The following is an 18,044-nucleotide window of genomic DNA, read 5'->3' on the forward strand; positions in this document are numbered from 1 at the left end:
AGCAGGAACACAGGGTGCATCCCAGAGATGCCAGCAGGGACATCCCCTCCCTCCCACCCACAAGAGGTGCAGCATTTCTCTGTGGCACTGCTGGCTATCAGCTGCTCTCCTGCTGCTTTGGCAGCTCTTCCAGCTGCCATCCTGCTTCCCTGGCTGAACACAGGGAGGAAGAGGAGATTTCTCCTCCTCACTGCAAGCTGGCTGCAGGTCAGAGGAACATCACTCCTTGGGATTGTAATTATATCCTTCTGGCACTGGCCAGCTGGGAGGCAAGTCCTTTGCCTGCTAATTACAGGACATTATATTGCTATTAACCAGCACACTCCAGCTCAGGAGACAACCCACGGCTCACCTGGCTTTGCCTGGTCACCAGGAGCCTGCACATCCTTCCAACACAGCCCAGAGGCCATGGGAGAGAGGAGAACGGGCAGGTGGGCTCCAGAAAACCTCTTCCCTCCCCTTCCTTCCTCCCTGCTCTCCAAAAAACCCCACAGCTTTAGGCAGCCCTGAAGGCTGCTCATTCACAGGACAGGTACCTGCAGATCAGGGTGAACCTGGAATCAGAGTGATTTGGTTGGAAGAAACTTTAAAGCCCATCTCATTCCAGCCCTGCCATGGCAGGGACGCCTTCCACCATCCCAGGTGGCTCCAAGCCCTGCCTAACCTGGCCTTGGGCACTGCCAGGGATGCAGGGGCAGCCACAGCTGCTCTGGGCGCCCTGTGCCAGGGCCTGCCCACCCGCACAGGGAACAGTTTCTTCCAAAGAAATTATAAACCTTCCTCCAGCTGCGAAGTGTTCCCTCCACTTCAACCCATTCCCTGTCTCAAAGAGCAAAATCCTTGGGACAGGCCAATTATCCATCCCTGATGGGTATTTTCAAGTCCCAAACACACAGGTGTGTTCATCTGACTTGATCTTGGGGCACCCCCAGCCATGAGCTGGTCAAGGACTCTTGGGTTGCCACGTTCTGAGGGGGAAAGCACAACAGACACCATGAATCTGTCCACTGCCAAAACCGCAGAACACCTTGGAAAACAACCACAAAAATCACCCTGAGTCTTCTGCAGATGCGTACAGAGTTCCCACTGCACAGAGCAGTCCGAAATCCCCCTCTCTGGTTTATATTCCTTCAAGAAAAACAAAACAGCAAAACCATGCTGAAAAACTGATTATGAAAACCTTTATCAAGCCTGCCAACCTTCTCCTGGGTTGCCATCCAGTGCCACCATCTCCTCCTCGTCTCCTCTTGCTGCCTTCCTCTGCCCAGCCCTGCCCAACTCCCCCCTGGTGACTGCAGCCCCAGGCCGGAGCTCAGGCAGATGAGGCAGGCAGCGTGACCGCTCATCCCAAACAGCTCTGGGCAGGGATGAGGAGTCCAAAAGAGACACAAGTCCTTCCCTCCCCTCCCTGCACAGCCTCAGCCCCAGGAGCAGGCTGCAGCCACACGGAATTCAGTCAATCCCTTTGCAATGCTCCTCTTCATTTTATTCCTTTTCCCCGCTCGCCCCCAAACAGGACCTTCCCCCTCCAGAAAACCACGGCCCTGCCACTCTCTGCCTCTGCATTTGCTGATTAAAAAGGGGAGGGAAAAAAATACAGTAATGGTCCTTTTTTTCTTTCTTCCTCCTTGAGGAAGGCAGGACCCTGGCAAATGGTTTTGCCCCTGGGCTGAGCCATGGCCAGTTGCACCCCCTGCATGAGGGAGTTAATGGAATACGCAGCAGAAGGGCCCTCCCGCCTCCCGCTCCAGGACTTCAGCTGACTCCAGGATGGCTAATCCCATTACAAGAAAATAACGTGGATAATTCAAGCTAATGAAATCGTTACAAGAATGTGGACAGCCAGGGGTGGACATTCAGAGCCAATTTAACACTCCTTGGTGTTGTTATCCCCGGCACAGGAAATATCTGAAAAGGAGGAAGGGAAAGGGAAGGAGGGAGGAAAAAAGCCTTCCTCTCTTGTTAGCTTAAATCCTGTTAGAGAGTTCAGGAATTATCTGGCACCCATCTCCCCTATTACCATTATCAGCAGCAGCATCAATAATGTCTCCTTCACCTCTGGAAATCAGCAAATGAAGGCACAGGAAGACAAGGTGGGAGGGAAACCTCTGGATCCTGGAGCCCAGTCAAACTGCGGCTCCCTCCAGCTCTGGTGGAGGGATTTGGCAGCAGAGCAGGGGAGCAGTGTCCCACTGGCCCACACCAGGAAGCAGGTCCCCAGTGCAAAGCCGATCCTTCATTCATGTCCTGCTGGATTATCAAAGCTCCTGCAAAATCCGTGAAAAGCCAGCGGGACACGGGACAGCCACGTCTGCACCTTGCTCTTTACCATGGATCATCAGTTTTTCCAGCTTCCTCTCTTTGCCCAGGAGCATCATCTTTGTTTGGAGGCCCTTGATCTGCTGCTGCAGCACAACTGGGTTTCTCTTGATGTGATTCCTCTTTTTCCTTGTGCTGCTGCCCGTCCAGGCTCAGCTGCTCCGTGGATCCCTTCCTGAGCTCGGTTTTCTGGGCTGACCTGTCCTTGCTGCCAGAGGCTCCTGGGGCAGGGCCAAAGCCAGGATCCCCTCACTGCAGCATTTCACATACTCCCTGGAATAACACTGCTGCTGGTCCCAGCTCTAGGATCCACTAGAAAACAGTCCTGGGGAAGCTGCTCCAGCTTTTGGATTGCCCTCACTCCCTCGGTGCCTGTGGAAAGCTCCAAGTTTAGTTCTTCCTGGATTTATCAAATTTTGGCTCAGATCTTCAAGAATTATTTAGAAGCCCAACACCACAACTACTGCAAGTGCCAGGGACTATGCAGACACAAATGTGCTTCTTCCAAGGAGCTGGGAATTGACCCACAAAAATCCCATTTTTAGTGGACAGTGGCAGCAGCCTCCCTTGGAGCTTGTGGCAAAGCAGGATCAGGAACACAATAGCTTTGGCCCCAGAGCAGGAGGCAGCCAGGGGATCCTCCCTCTCCTCAAGATGCTGGATCAGGAGCCAGTGGCTGCTTCCTGTGGCTTAACTGGCTTATTTAAAAACACAGCAAAACATTTTATCCCTTCTCGATTTATTTTCCTTAACAGTTGCTTATGAGGGACCTTATCAAAAGCGTTCTGAAATTCCAAGCAAATTAGTCATTAGGCAGGTTTTCAGAACAGTAATTAGGCCACTCCATGCCCCTGATGTATTATTTACCTGAGAAGATCTACATAATTAGGGCTCTTCTTTATAACTGGTATTACACACACTAAATTCTACTCCAGTCTATCGTGTAATTACGCAATTAGGCTGCACGCTAAACAGAAACCAATCCTGAAAACCAAGCAGAAAGAAAAAAAAAAAACAAACCACCCAACAGTAATTATTATTTTTTTAAATCCTCCATCAGCAGCACAGCAGCAAGTCTTAAAATTTTAATATCCCTCCACTTAAGTCATTTCTAAGCAGGTGCTGCAACCAGGTTTGGTTTCTTAATTTTGCTGTGTTTAATCTGACTTTGGGAGGTTTTAACGTTGGGAGAGATCAGCTTTAAAGGCTGGTGGGAAAAAGGGCCTTTCCCTTGCCTGCGTTTGCAGCAGCATCCTGTCCCTGCAGCCTCCCTTTGCAGCTTCTCAGCCCCCTGCTCCTCCCAATCCAGGCTGATTTTCCAGCTCCTGGGGGCAGCCAGCTCCAGCTGCTCTGGTGTGACTGTCAGAGTCATTCTGCCCTCCAGAGCTGGTTCCCACACTGGAATTTTAGTGTGGAAGGAAGGAATGAGAGCCCTGGAGCCCCTGCAGCAGGAGCTGGGATGTGCAGAGCCCCACCCAGCAGCCTCACACACCATTAGGATGGAGGGATGTACGTGAGAATCTCCTAATTTGTTCCCATCTTTCTTCTGGTCTGACTGCAAAGCAAGATCCCAGGATGTGCCTCCCCACAGGGTTGTGCACATGCCCTGCTTTCTTTCCTGCTCCTTGCTGATGGACAAGCCTGCACCATTGGGGTGGGAAGTATTTTTTTTAATCCACTTCTTGCCATAAATCTATTTGAGACTTGGTGACATCAAGGAAAAGCAGCCAGGACTCACTGACACCTCCTGGAGAAGACACCTGCCTATTCTCCACATTTATTTCTGTGCTTTAAAGACAACGATGATTCACTGTCTGATGAAAGCAGGAACAGATTTCCTCCTGAAATTTCACACCTCAGTGCCTACAATTGCCAGTTCCTAAGGGCCAGGGGAAGGTGCAGAGCTGGCACAGGGAACACCTCAAGCTTTAGGGATTCAAGCAGCACTGCTGAACTTGAACACTGACATGACTTTGGGAGTACAAAGCCACCCCAAAAGAGTTTGAGGATTTAAAGATAATTGGTGGGTGTGTGATGGAAGAGGTCACCCCAAAGCAGGATGGAGGTGGAAAATCCCACTTTAATATTATTCAGGTTTTGTTGTTGCTTCTCTTCTCTTGGGCAATCTTACTGAGCTCTGAGCTGGTTCTGGTCACAGCAGGGCTCTTGTCCCCTCTACTGTCACTCTCAAATCCCCTCATTTCACCTATCCAACATCTTCCTTCTTAATCCTACTAGTAATACTAGTTACTCCTAGTAGTAATTACTTCCTTTTTTTTTTTTGTTTTCCTGGGGCAGACAAAAAATATTCAAGCCTGGTGAAGGAAGGAGCAGCTCTATCAGGACATCTTCCCCCACATCCCCTCCCTGGAACACACCAGGACCAAACCCTGCTCCCCTGGCAGCTGAGATGTACAAATGCAGCAGTCACCTATAGACCCCTATATCCCAACCCTCAGGAAATCTCAATCCTTGCACAGCCTTCAACAAGAGCCTCCAATGCCTGCAAAGCCTTTCTCAGAGCTCACACTCCTAAGCCACAATTCTCCCAGCACGCAGCACCTTGCAGGACCAGGGCTTAGGAGCCACCAAGTCACTGCCCTAATCACCAGAGGGTCAGGATTTCAAAGGAACCTGCAGCTCCCACAGCGCTGAGATTTGGGGATTTATCTCTCCTGGGTTCTTTTGAAAATCCTGATCAGAGTGCAGCTCTGGTCAAAAAAAAATAAGTTATGCTAAAAATAGTGCTCACAGGAGGGTCTGGTGCAAATCTCTGCTCCTGGAGGATTCTTATGAGTCAGCTCCTTTCAAAGACAAGAGGAAATTTGTACAACTAGCAACTAGGAAACACAGAAGGAACCCAGAGGTGTACCCACGGCATCCTTTGGAGAAGGCAGCCTTGCTGTTAAGATACCAGCTGCATCAACAATCCAAAAAATAAAGAAATATCTTATATTCAGCTGTAGAACCTCCTGCACTGAGCTGGAGAATAAATATAGAAGCAATGAGATATTTATAGGCACACAGCTATTTTAACACAGCTCTGCTTTAAAGAGAATCCTTATTTAAGTCTTGTCCCTGTAAAGCTGCAGGATGACTTAGAAAAATAACCTGATTAATTATTTTCATCAGGAGAACAGAGAAACACAGGGGGAAGATCAAATGCACGCAAGCGCAGCGGGAATGTGGGAGCTGAGCTGGAGGCTCAAACACAACCAGGATGCCAGCTCTCCTGAGCCCAGGATTGTCCCCAGAGCCCAGGCTGGCCACATGTGACACCTGCCAGGGGTCAGAACAAGGCAAAGCATTAAAAGCAGGCACAGAGCAGCTCCTTGCTGAGACAGGCTGGGAGCCACCACACTCCAGACACAGCACATCCCATTTTCTGCTCGTGCTGGAAAAGCCCTGGGAGCAGAGGTGGCTTTTCACTGCTACCAGTCCAGTTTGTCCATCCTGTGCCCAAACTGGAGGTGTGGCTGCTGCCCAAGCTACAATGGTGGCTCTCCCTCTGCTCCAGGACTTTGGTCACCCCTTGCCAACCTGCCATGACCACAGCAAAGCTCAGAGGCCACTTTGCACAGTGGGATTTGTCTTTACAGGTCACCTGGAAAAGTCCCAAAGACAGGGAGTGATTGGTGCAAGCACTGCCTGAGCCACCATGGGATTCAGGGATGATGTTTCCACTCCATTTCATGGAAAGCTCTTTGCTCTCCACCTGTCTCAGAAAGTGCAGGATGAAGATGACAGAGATTCCACAGGATCCCTGGATGGTTTGGGTTGGAGATCATCTAGTCCAATCCCCCTGCCAAGAGCTCCAATCTGAACTCCTTGATACTTAGCTCCTGCCTTTTGTGAGATTTGACTTTAATAGTAACTCAAATAAAGAATGCAAGTATATTGCCTTTGCTGTCTCTGGATATGAAGTCAAGAGCTCCAAGAAATGTGGCCACAATGAGTGAAAAGGGGAAGGCATCATCCTTCCAGCCACAACCTACAACAAAAAAAAAAAAAGCAAGAACACACCTGGAAAAAAGGTAAGAACAATCCAAATGGCAGGGACAGAGTAGAATGTCTGCTATGGAGAGTGAGCTTCAGCCAGGATGGGCTCAGCAAAGCTGAGCTTGTGTGGGAGCTGTCAGAGGCCCAGCTGATGGCAGTAAGTCCCTGCAGAGGTGACAGCTCTGGCAGATGCACTGAGCAACAGCAGGAAAGGGGGAGAAATCAGACAGGAGGCAAAGGCAGCTCGATCTTTACAGGCAGAGCTGGGCTGTGCTCGCTGCCTTTAAAAAAGGGAGGCAAGTGGTTAAAAAAGCAACTTTTAAGCAGCATCCCTGCTGAGCACAGGTAGGGCAGGGCAAGCTGGCAGCTCCCCTCCCTCCCTCCTTCCCTCCTCCAGACCTCCCTGCTGCAGCGGACCCAATTTCATGGGGTTTTTGCACAAGCAGCGGGGTGGAAAATGATCATCAGGAGGCAGTGCACAGCACTCCCCACATCCCCCTGCAAGGTGAGCAGCCCCAGCCCCACCTGGGTGGGCGCCTGGGCGAGGAAGGAGGCACCAGTGAGCTCCCAAGAAGGCAGCCATGGTGGGGATGAGGGGCAGCCACGCTCCCCCCAGCCCTGTCACCCTCCCGGCTGCTGCCGGCAGAGACAGCGCAGTCCTGCGTGACAGTGTGAAATTAATATGATTTTGGGGGAAGCTGGCAGTGAGTAATGAGCAGCTGAAACACCTCATCTCCACCCCCTTGCCCCCCCCAGACTCTTTTAACCCCTCAGCTGCTGGCATGGCATCACAGAGTGGGAAGAGAAAGAGCTGGGTTAAAGAGAAGGGCCATGGAGCACACCTGAAATGGGATTTGCAGGGTGGATTTTGGCACAAATCTCAGTGGTGCTGCTTGTGAGCAGCCCCAGCCTGTTGAGATGCTGAGATTGGCACTCCTGGGCTTGGAAAAGTCAATACTGCTGCTTTTCCAAATGAGGTTTCACAAAGAGATGTCAAAAAGAGAGAGGAAAAAAAAGAGGGGCTGAAGGAGACTCAAGGCTGTCCTCCAAGAGCCCACCCAGGAGAGGACAGCCTGATGTGCACAGACCACTGATGGGCAGCAGAAAAGTGGTTTTCCAGCTTCCCTGGTACCTAATAAATGGGAATGTGGGCAGAAAACCCATCCCATCTTTACAGGGAGCTGATGTGAGTCCCTGGATGCCTGGCAAGGGTCAGTTCCACAGCAGCACCTTCCTGAGAGGACAAGGCGCAGCAGTTTCCCCCTGGACTTAATTGCAGCAAATTTAAGATCTCCTGTCCTCTGCCAGATGCCTGGAAGTGCTCAGGATACTGCTGGGGGAGGAGGAAAGAGAGGTGAGAAGACAGATGGTCATCCTGATCTGCCTTAACTTGATTTCTTCAGGAAAAACAACGTGCAGACAGAAGTGCTGCTGGTGCCAGCAGCTGCAGAAGCCAGCACAGTTCAAAGGCCTTGGGCACAGGCACTGCCTCAGGGGAGGTGAGATACTCTGGAATGGAAGGGCTTTAATTGCAATCACATCCCAAAGCTGAAAAGCTCCCAGATTGGGAGAGGGAGAAAGGCTGCAGCAGGCATGAGGTTAAAAAAATAATGATGCAAACAGAGATGCAAATAAAGGACACGATGTCATCGTGAGGAGAAAGCTGTGATTCATTAGAGGCTTGTTCAGGACCTTCTCGTGAAGTGAGACTGAAAAATACCCACACAACTGAAAGGCAGGGGGGGTGGATGGATCAACATCACCAGCAAAGAACTGCAGCTAACAAATCCAGCAGACAGAGGAATTTTAAGAGCTAGGAGATAATCATCTTGACTGTGCCTTGATGAAAGGCTGAGACACGAGCTCAAAAGTTAGTTCAGTGTAATTTCAACATTATAGATTGTGCAGTGCCCCAGCTGCCAGCCCCCAAAGGGCCAACTCTGAGAATGAACAAGAACTGGCCACAATATAAGGAAAAAAAAAAACCAACAAAAAAAGAAATCCCATATTTTTCCTTTCTTAGACACACACACACACACTCTTCTTAATTCAGACAAAAAGACACCTTGTAACACTAAGAACCCTGAGTGGGTTATTTCCAGGAGACAGCACAGGCTTTAGTTTGCTAGCAGGCTTTAGTTTTCTCCCTATGGAGAACCACCTGCCCACATCTGAAATTTTTTTGCACTGCAAAAAAATGGCAAAAAGCCCAAAGCAGAACCCCAGAGTGGCATTTGAACAAGACATTCCAAAAGCAGCCCCTTCCCCACCTCACTCCACCTCTCTGAGCCCCTCCACGCTGCTGAGCTGAGGAATTTGTGTGGAAAACTAATTAAAGTTCCCTTGGGAAGCTCAGCTGGATGCCCTGGAGAGAGGTGGCAGGAGTCAGGAGGAAGCAGCCCAGAAATTCCATTCATTTGCACAGGACAAATCCAGGTGTTGGGTGGGCAGAAAAGGGACCTGGAGTATATGGAGAGCAGAAAAAGGGGGAAAAATAAATATAAAAATCAAGTAATGTAATGAATATTCAAACCCAGGAAAGGGATGTGCTGAAAAAGAAAAATCTTCCTTCTGCTCTTGGGAAGAGCCACCTTTTAAAGCAACTTTGCTAAGATAACACAGAGTTAAACATTTCCTTATCTATGTTAAACACCTTTATGATTCAAACTGAAAAACAGCACTGCAAACCCATTTCCCTCTCCCCCACCTCATGGCTCCCTTTGGAGAGTGGCCAAATTAAAGTGGCCACTTCCATTTCTGGGCTCTGAATATCAACCCAATTCTGCTGTGTTTGGGTTTCCAGCACACAAGGAGAAGATTTGAAGAAGGGAGGGGAAAAAATTAAAATCATTTTAATTTATGCTGTTTGAAATAGAGAAATAAAGCAGCCCAGCAGATCCCTGCATTCCTACCTGCAGCCCATGAGGCTGGTGCACATCCCTGCAAGCTGCTTCCCAAAAAGCTCCTGCACTCTGTGTTTTCCTGTGCAACGTGCCCTGGCACTGCAGTTTGGGCATGGAAGCATCAGGACTGGCCATAGGCTGCAGGGATGGCACCAGCTGTGCAGGAGAGCCAGGGCACACAGCCCAGAGGGTTGGAAGAGCAGAGGGTGGTTCAGGGGTGCAGCCTGTGCCAGGGGTTCCCCACCCTCATGGGGGCAATTCCTGCCCAGTGTCCCACCCATCCCTGCCCTCTGGCAGTGGGAGCCATTCCCTGTGTGCTGTCACCCCATCCCTTGTCCCCAGTCCCTTTGCAGCTCTCCTGGAGCCCCTTCAGGCACTGGAAGGGGCTCTGAGCTCTCACTGGAACCTTCCCTCCTGCATTTCCCAGCCAGGCTCCAGCCCCTCCATCAGCCCTGGGGTCTCCTCTGGCCTCTCTCCAACAGCCCCACATGTGCTGTGTTCCCCTGGCACAGCAAAGACAGAGTGCAGCCAACAGTGGGGCTGAGCCCTTCAGCCAGGACAGAGGGAGCCAGGCACCTTCCCTTTATCCAAAACCAAACTCAACACATCCAAAGGTGAGAACCTTCACACAGCAAGGGAGCAAGGGTGGGACCCCACAGCCCATGGGTGACAGGGACAGAGGAGGAAAAGCCTCAATCCAGAGAAGCATCCTGCACCCCCAGAGGCAGCCAGGCTGCTCCTCAGGCCCTGAGCAGCCCAGCACAGCCCTGGCAGTGCAGTCAGGAGCTGGATGTGAACACAGCACCCTCAGGAGCAGCCCTGACCCAGCTCCCTGAAGCTCCTGGCCCAGAGCTCCCAGCATGGGCTGCACCTTGGGAAGGCAGCCCTGAAATGCTGTTATCCCCAAGGACAGGCCAAAACAAGGCTTGGGAATGCAGCCCTAAGCTGGAAACCCCAGAGCACAGCCACAGCTGTGCTGGGATGCCAAGCAGCACATGATGACCCCTGGCATTGGAGCAGGGGCCTGGGAAGGGCTTTGGAGAGCTCATGGCCCCATCTATTTCCTGGAGAACATGATGTGGGGGCCCACCCAGCACCACATCAAACTCAGAGGCACCTCCCAGCTGTCACTACACCTCTGAAACCCCTCCTGGCCCCGCTGCCAGCAGTGCTTGGGGCAGGTTTCCAGCTGAGCCTGTGCCTCCAGGCAAGGTGCAATTCCACAGTCCTCCCAGTCCTCAGGGGAGGCCAGCAAGGTGGGACCCAAGCCCTGGGGGCTGCAGGGTGCCCAGCTGCTTCCCCAGGGGTTTCTGCTTCTCCAAGACTCATTTCTGGGCACTCCCTTCTTGCAAGCAGAGCACCTGGGTGAAGCAGAGGTGTCAGCACTGCAGGGGAATTCAGGGGTTCATTCCCCTGCTCTGCCTGTTCCTTCTGCCACCCCGCCACATCAGCAGCTCTGTCCCACCTCAGATGTCTCCTCCTGGCTTCTCCCAAAGCCCCTGCAGCCCCTGTGCTGCCCCAGCAGTCCCTCACAGCCCAGGGAGATGCTCCCAGTGATTTCTGCAGCTGTCCCCAGCCCTTGGGCCACTGCCTGCAGGGGGACAGAATGGGGACAAAATTCAAGCAGCTAAGAAGCAACAGCAATGAGTTTTGAGCCATTTCTAGCACAACATTTGAGGTTTTAAAAGTGAAACCCAGCAGTCCTGGCAAGCAGTGGACATTCTGTTTGTATGGAATGCTCTAATTAACTCTGCCCAGCACTTGCTTAACAAACTCACATGTTTTTCCTCAATTTTTTTTCCTCCTCTTGTGTCTTTCACCAGCACAGATTTTCCACATCTTAAACAGGGGAAGGAGAAATTGTCTCCAGTCATGTAGACTCCATTACTGGCAGAAAGGTGTGAACAGCAAGCATGTCTGGCAGAAGGATTCATTATCCCACCGTGTCCTTTATAATGGGAAATGAAAAGCCCATTCTGGTAACTACACTTTATTATAATAGGTCAGAAGAAGTGAAAGGCATCATCTTATAAAATTAACTTCATGAAGACTGCCTTAAAAAAAATAATAAAAAAAAATATCTCTCTGCCAGTTTATCCACTGCATCTCCCTGCAGAGATTTTTTTCTTCTCCCAGAAGGGGCTGACTCCCAAGTCTTGTCCCACTTCACTTTTCCCCTCCACCAGAAGGAATAGTTCTTTTTCCTCCTCATCAGGCCCACACACTTGCTTTGCCAGATGCAACAGACGCCATGGCTTTGTCAAGACAAAGGAAATAGTCAGCAAAGGAGTTAAAATTAAAAGAGACACCCACCCCAAAGGCCTCTGCAAGAAGCAGGGTTACTTTCCCTGTAGGAAAGTCAGGCTGTGGAGATAAGTGCCCCTGATAACCTGTTCTTTGCCCTGCAATACCTTTCCATTGCTTTTCTGCTCACTGCTTCTTTAGGCAAACTAAAGCCCAGCTGATGATAATTCTGAGATTTAACAGCTTTGTGCAAGGTGTTTGACTGCAGTTCCTACAGGTGATGGCCAGAGGGATAATAAACCACCTTCCCCACTGAGTCCTGATCTCCCTCAGCTAACTGGCAGGGCAGGGCTGGAACTAACAATTGCTGCAAATTCCAGAGAAATCAAAGATAAAACCAAAATTCTAAGTTCTCAGATATATCCTGCAAAGAAAAGAAGGAACAACTTCATCCCCCAAACACACAGATCCATAAACTCCATCCTTTTGTGGGATGAGCAGCAGCTCTGCCAAACTCCAAGCACACCTGGACTGAGTCCATCCCCCAGCGTGCCTTGGATTGGGCAGGAATCCTTTAGGAAGTGTTTTTCTAAATTTTATCATTCCCTTTTTGAGGAAACCCCCACCTTCTCAAAACATTATAAACCACTTGCAAAGCAGCCTGATTTTCAATCTTCATGGAGTTGGTGCAGCCAGAGGGAAGGAGGGTGGAAGGGGGTGCCCTGAAACAAAGAGTTAATTGGAACTCCCAATGAAGGCTGCATGGATCTCATGTGATAGATTCTTAAAGGAGCCCAATTTTCAGAAATTGCCAGGGCTCCAATCTGTGAAAATGTGGCCTTTCACAGATCTCCAATTCAGCTTGCCACGTCTGGAGTTCCTTTTGAAGAGGGGAAAAAAAAAAGAAAAAAAAAAAGTCTTGCCATAAAAGCCCCACAATTTGGTAGGAAAAATTAGCAGCCTTCATGGGATAGCAATCCCTTTGTCTCTCCTCCCCTAACTGTGGCTCTTTGCAAAGAACTAAGCACCATTTACCTTTTGTTATTTTTCCAGGTAGTAAAGAGAAGAGTAGGATCTAATCAAGAACAAAAATGGGTGAAAAAAACACACCCACAAAAGCTAAATCTTCACACCTCGCCCAAAAGCAGCGCCTATAATTGAACAGCAGTTCTCCCTCTGAAGAAGATAACACCTATCTTAAAAAAATAAAAAAAAAAGATAAATAAATCCCTTGAGGGTGCAAGAGAGGCCAGAACCTCCAGGAGAAGGTGGCAGGACATGCTCTGAACCCAGCAAAGCCACGGGGGCTGGGGTGGGAGCAGGGCAGCGCCTGAGGCCTGTGGAACAGCTAAAATAGGATTATTCTGCAGGCAGAGGACCTGAGCTGTGGATCAGAGCATTCCTGAGTCCCCTCAAACACCTTAATTAAGCACCACCTCTCTCCAGTCCAGGGAACAGAGCCTGCTGTCCCCAGATTCCAGAATGAAGGAGTTCCTCCAGGCAGCTGCAGGAACACAGGCAATGGTGCACGGCAAGGCTGAAAATGTCAGTGATGGATCCATGAAAAACAAGATCCAAAAGTGTAAAACCAGCCAGGTCAGGGATCCCTGAACTGCCAGAGCTGGGCAGGTACAGCAGCTTGAAAAATCCACTCTTCAGAACACCCAGCTCCCTTGGTTTGCTGTTCCAGTGCCATCAGCATCTCCTGTGGGGCCATTTGAGAGGGGGGACTGAGTTCCTTGACAAAGCTCAAAACATGGAAATATTTGGTTTTGGGGAGAAATAAATATATCTACACAAATATAATGTGTTATAGATATTTTTTGAGCAATATTGGCATAATCTAAGTATTTTTCTGGGGTAATGCATACATATATATAGATTCTGGGTGAATGTATATAATGTATGTGTGTACATAAAATAAATACACACATATAAATTATTAGTTATTCCTAATTTAGTATTTATTTATAAATTAATATTTATTTATTTTGAAAATAATATTTCTTGATTTTTCTGCTGCTGCAGAGCTGGAAGGTGGCTCTGGAGCAGGGGAAACAATAGTGAAGATGCTCATGCTGTAAAACCTGGGGCTGGGGCTGTCACCCTGTGTGGTGATGCCTGCCTGAGTGGCCTGGTGGTCCCCAGGCTGGCTGTCCCTTGCTGTCCCCAGGCTGGCTTTCCTGGGCAGGCTAAGAGTGCCCCCTGCAGCCCTGCCAGCCCTTCCACTGCCAAAGCACCGTTTGCCATTGCCAATAAATCCCTAACAAAAGCCAAACTGAGGCAGGTTCCTAACTGCAGAGCAAGCCCAAAGCTCCAGAGCAAAGGCAGCTAAGGGAGGGAAGGGCACAAACAAAGCAATCCAGGAGGGTGAGGTGCTGGGCACTGCTCTGCTGTGCCTGGTCTGGGCTGCTCCAGAGGACAGGAGAGAAAGGAATGTTCCCCCAAGCTGCTGGTTTTGTTTTGAGGATAAAGCCAGCTCTGAACATCCCAGGTGAATGAAAGGGATGCTCCGAGAGCGCTGTCACCAGCTGGAAGCTGCAAAATCAATCAGTGTCCCCCTGCCCCTCCTCTGCACAGCTCTGAGGTGCTAGACAAGACAGGAGGGAAAAATCCCACACCACAAACCCCCCACAGGCTCTGTGCTTGTGATGTACAAACCCTCCCCGTGCCTTGAACTTCACCTCAGCCCCGGCTCTGCCGGCTCCAGCTTGACGAGGGTCACGTCTGCAGCTGGGAGTGTGGGGATTTAAATTAGCAGAGCTCCACGTGCTGAGGAAACTCAGCATGGGCACTGGCAGCCCAGGGGCTCTGCCTGAACCCCTCAGGGCAGAACTGAAGCAAAATGCTTCAAGAAAAACCTTTTGCTCTTCTAGAGGTATCTTGTTGTGACCATCATCACACCCCTGTCCAAAAGCCAAGTCATGCTTTGCCTTTAGTGAAATCCCTGGGATTCATCCCAAATGAGTGCTGGAACACAGAGCTTTCCTCACAGCCTGCTAGGGAGCAGCCTCCCAGGCACACAGGAAACACATCTTCACACAAATAAAGGAGGTGCAATTCCATCAGCTCAGGGAAACACAAAAATCACTGCCAGGGGCTTCGCACTGCATGGCCTGAGCAGGTTTTAAAGGGTTAAGCAATAGCTCAAATCTCCCCTTTGGAAAGAAATACCCCAGAAATGTGACAAAATCACCCAGCTTATGCTAGGACAGGCCCACAGAGGCCACCTACCAACACAGCAGCCTGTGGCAGAAAAAACCAACAATTCCTGCAAACCAGGAGCAGAGCAGGGACACAGCCTGGGGCAGTGAGCAAAACATTCCTGGGAGCAGCAAAGATGCCTTTCCTTTTACAAAGTTCCATTTTTTTTCCAGGATGGAACAAGGCTTAAATCACAGCACAAAAGGCTGAGGACACAGAGAACACAGAGGTGATCCCAAAATCCCTGTTTTCTTCCACAAAGACAAGAGAAAATTCACAGTATTTACAAAGTGAGAAAGTATGAAAATCACAGCAGCTCCACCCCAGAGCAACCCACAGAGCCAACACAGCACTTTCCTACCTGAAGAGCTCCCTGATTTCCCTGACAGTGGCCTGGAAGGGGATGTTTCTGACCAGGATCTTGGAAGTTTTCTGCTTCTTGGCAGTCTGTTTCTTCCTGGCTGATTTCACAGCAGGCCTGGAAGGCAACAGGAAGGGCAGGTGAAGAGCAGGGAGCAGCCAAGTCCCTTTGAACTGTGGCTCCCTCAGGATTTGGAATGTGGAAAATTGAGGCACCAGCTCACACTGGGATCCTAGGTTGTCCCAGTGGCAATGCCACACAGGACACCAAGAAGGATCAAATTCCAAACACCCTTAAATCCTCCACCTGGAAGTGAAATAGCCCACCTTGCTCCAGCTGAGGTCCTCATCTCACATTTGCCACATTTGTCACCAAATCTTGCCTTTTAATTGTCAGGAGAAAGCATTAATAAATATATTTTTTAAAAAATAGCTTAATGTAAGCTAATTTAGTCTTTTTCTTCCTGGTTTATAAAATAGTACATGAAATTTTGTAACAGAGTATTAATTCTTTGTTTTTACCTCTGGAATTGTATTGAATTTGGACAAGGTCAGAATTCACCTAATACAAAAGACAGCAGCTTATTCCATAAAGTAAAGCACTTCCCATTGTGGCCTGGATACCTGCTGAAGGGATTTTCAAAATCAAACTGGATAAAAATGGTTTATGAAAGAACTGAAATTCAAAGTGCAGACACAGGAGCTGTCAGACTGCCTGTGGTCCCCAGGAACCAGATTTTCAAACAAATTTTGACATTTAACAGATATCACTTCCAGTAGAGTTTCCAGAGTGTCTGAAGGACAGTGTTTAGGTGCCAACATTCAAGTGGTACCTGGATTAATTTGCAGCTTTACAGTTGGAATATTCTGTGCTGAGTAAGAACTAGGAAGGAATCCCTAAAAACTGAGGCTAATTCTAAGTAAATTCACCCACATGTAACCTTCTCCTCTGTGCCTGACTGCCAAGACCAAAGGAGCTAAATCCAAACTTTTTATTTCAAGCAATAAACTTGGTTTTGTCTTGATTTGATCAGACTATTCTTAAGCTCCTCTTCTCTCAGATGAACAGGTAAAAGATTTCATCACCCACAGAAGATTTCTCTCCAAGAACTTTTTAAACCCCTGGGAACTCGCAGTGCTGCCTGAACTGCCACCAAAGCAGAGGATTCTTCCTTGAGCAGGGAATAAAACTCTGCCTGGTTCTCACTTTGGGTTCATTTTTGGGGCCCCACTTCAGCTCATTCCTCATTTTTTTTTCCTTTCAAGCAAAACTGAGTGAGTAAAGCAGAGCAAAGGCTGATGTGTTCAACAGCTGGAGCACTCCTGGCCACATCCCTCAGGATGCAGGTGCTGGGGAAGAAGGGAAGAAGCTCCCAAGGATTATTGCAGCTGCAATGTTCCTGAGGGGAGAGGTGAGCCTCACCTGACAGCTCTCTCTGACAGCTTCACTTCCAGCTTATGGCCATCCACAGTGCAGCCCTGGGAGTGCAAACAAAGAAACAGCAGGAAAAAAAAGGCTATAATTAATAGAAATAAATATATAGAAGAATTAGAAGTCAAAGCAGCACTAAATTAACATTAATCAGTATTTGTTCTGTGAGGAGATATCTGGGTCTCTGCCCTCTGCAAGGGGCACCTGAGAGGAGAACTCATGAAAATTCAATCCTTGCTCATTTCTGGGATTTCCACGTTGGATCAGCACTAAGAAACAGCTTCTCCACCAGCCTGTCCTTTTACAAACCCTCTTCCTTCCAAAACCTGGCCCATTTTAGAGGCTTCTCCACCTGTGCAGTGCAACCCTCAGCCCTGCCATCCTCAGCTACAGGTGGCAGTGCCGGGCTGCAGCAGAGAAGTGCAGAGGGGCAGGCTCAGGCTCACCTGCAGCTGGCGCAGGGCTCTCTGGGCACTCTCTGGCTTCTTGTACTCCACAAAGCCAAAGCCCATGGAAAGCAAAGTGCCTGGCAGGAGAGAAAGGGACTTGGTAAGAAGGCAGTGATGATGAAAGATATAAAAACAAGCCAGGAGCAAGCACTGATTGCCAAAACTGGGGGGGACAAAAGCTTAACATCCCACAGAAAAGGCCAGCCTGTCCATGGCTGACCTCATGAGCAGCCCTGGCTGAGTTTTTTGAGCAAGGCTCTCCTCTGGACCAGCTGGTTTTGGTGCTGATGTGAAGAGGAGATAACAGATGTTGCAAACAAAACCAATGTTTTGCTTTGCATCATCTCAGTGCAACTTCCCTAAAGACAACACTGCAAAGCAACTGCTGGTGCCAATCAGGGGAAGAGATCCTGTTGTGGAGACAGACATCCCATAAACTGGAGTGAGTGGGCAGATGCCACTTCCACAACAGAGAGCCATCCTTCCCCTCCCTGCACAGCAAAGGTCTGCAGTCCACCACACCCCTGAGCAACGTGCTGCCTAGCACAGCAGCCATAATTAAGGGACAATTAATAATGAGGGGATTAAACAACACCCCATTTTCAATTTCAGAGCCTCAGGAGTGGCAGAGTGTAGAGATGAACCCCAGTGCCTGAAGGGATCAGGTGCTACAAGATCAACCCACACTTGGTGCTGCCTGTTCAGACCCCCGAGCAGAACTGAAGGATTCACTTTATTTTTTTATCTCCCAGCAGATCTGAGTTTTTAAATATCACATCCCAAGGCAACTCTGTCAAGGGGAAATGCCACAAAGCTGTGCAACTCCCAGAGAGAAGCCCCAGCCAGCACTTGCCTTAATCCAACTCCTCAGGAAGCGAGAGCAGCCAACAACAGGCACAGCCACTCAGCCCTGAAGCCTGGGGGGCTCAGGCTGGCAGGGAGAAGGCAAACCCAGCCCACTCAGCACAGCTCTCAGCCAGGCATCCTTGAGGATCTGGCCATTTGCAGGATAATGCAGGGTTTAATCATCACAGGGCACTGGCTCCTGTCAGCCTGCATCCCACTCTCCTCTGTGATCCTGAAGGAGTTTGGCTTCTCCCATCTCAAGATCTAAGGAGAAGGCCACATCTCCAC

General features: G+C 49.5%; 1 protein-coding gene across 1 annotated transcript in view; it reads right to left on the reverse strand.

Annotated features, from left to right (window-relative positions):
- Window positions 1-18,044, reverse strand: part of RBM19 (RNA binding motif protein 19) — a 51,352-nt gene that overhangs the window by 21,376 nt on the left and 11,932 nt on the right. The window contains exons 19-21 of the mRNA XM_084217117.1: window positions 16,908-16,987; window positions 16,453-16,508; window positions 15,031-15,147 (exon numbers count right to left, since the gene is read on the reverse strand). Of these exons, the coding sequence (XP_084073243.1) occupies window positions 15,031-15,147; window positions 16,453-16,508; window positions 16,908-16,987 (253 nt within the window). The remainder of the gene's footprint in view (window positions 1-15,030; window positions 15,148-16,452; window positions 16,509-16,907; window positions 16,988-18,044) is intronic.

Source organism: Fringilla coelebs (genome assembly GCF_963513975.1).
Source record: "Fringilla coelebs genome assembly, chromosome: 17".
NCBI lineage: Eukaryota > Metazoa > Chordata > Aves > Passeriformes > Fringillidae > Fringilla > Fringilla coelebs.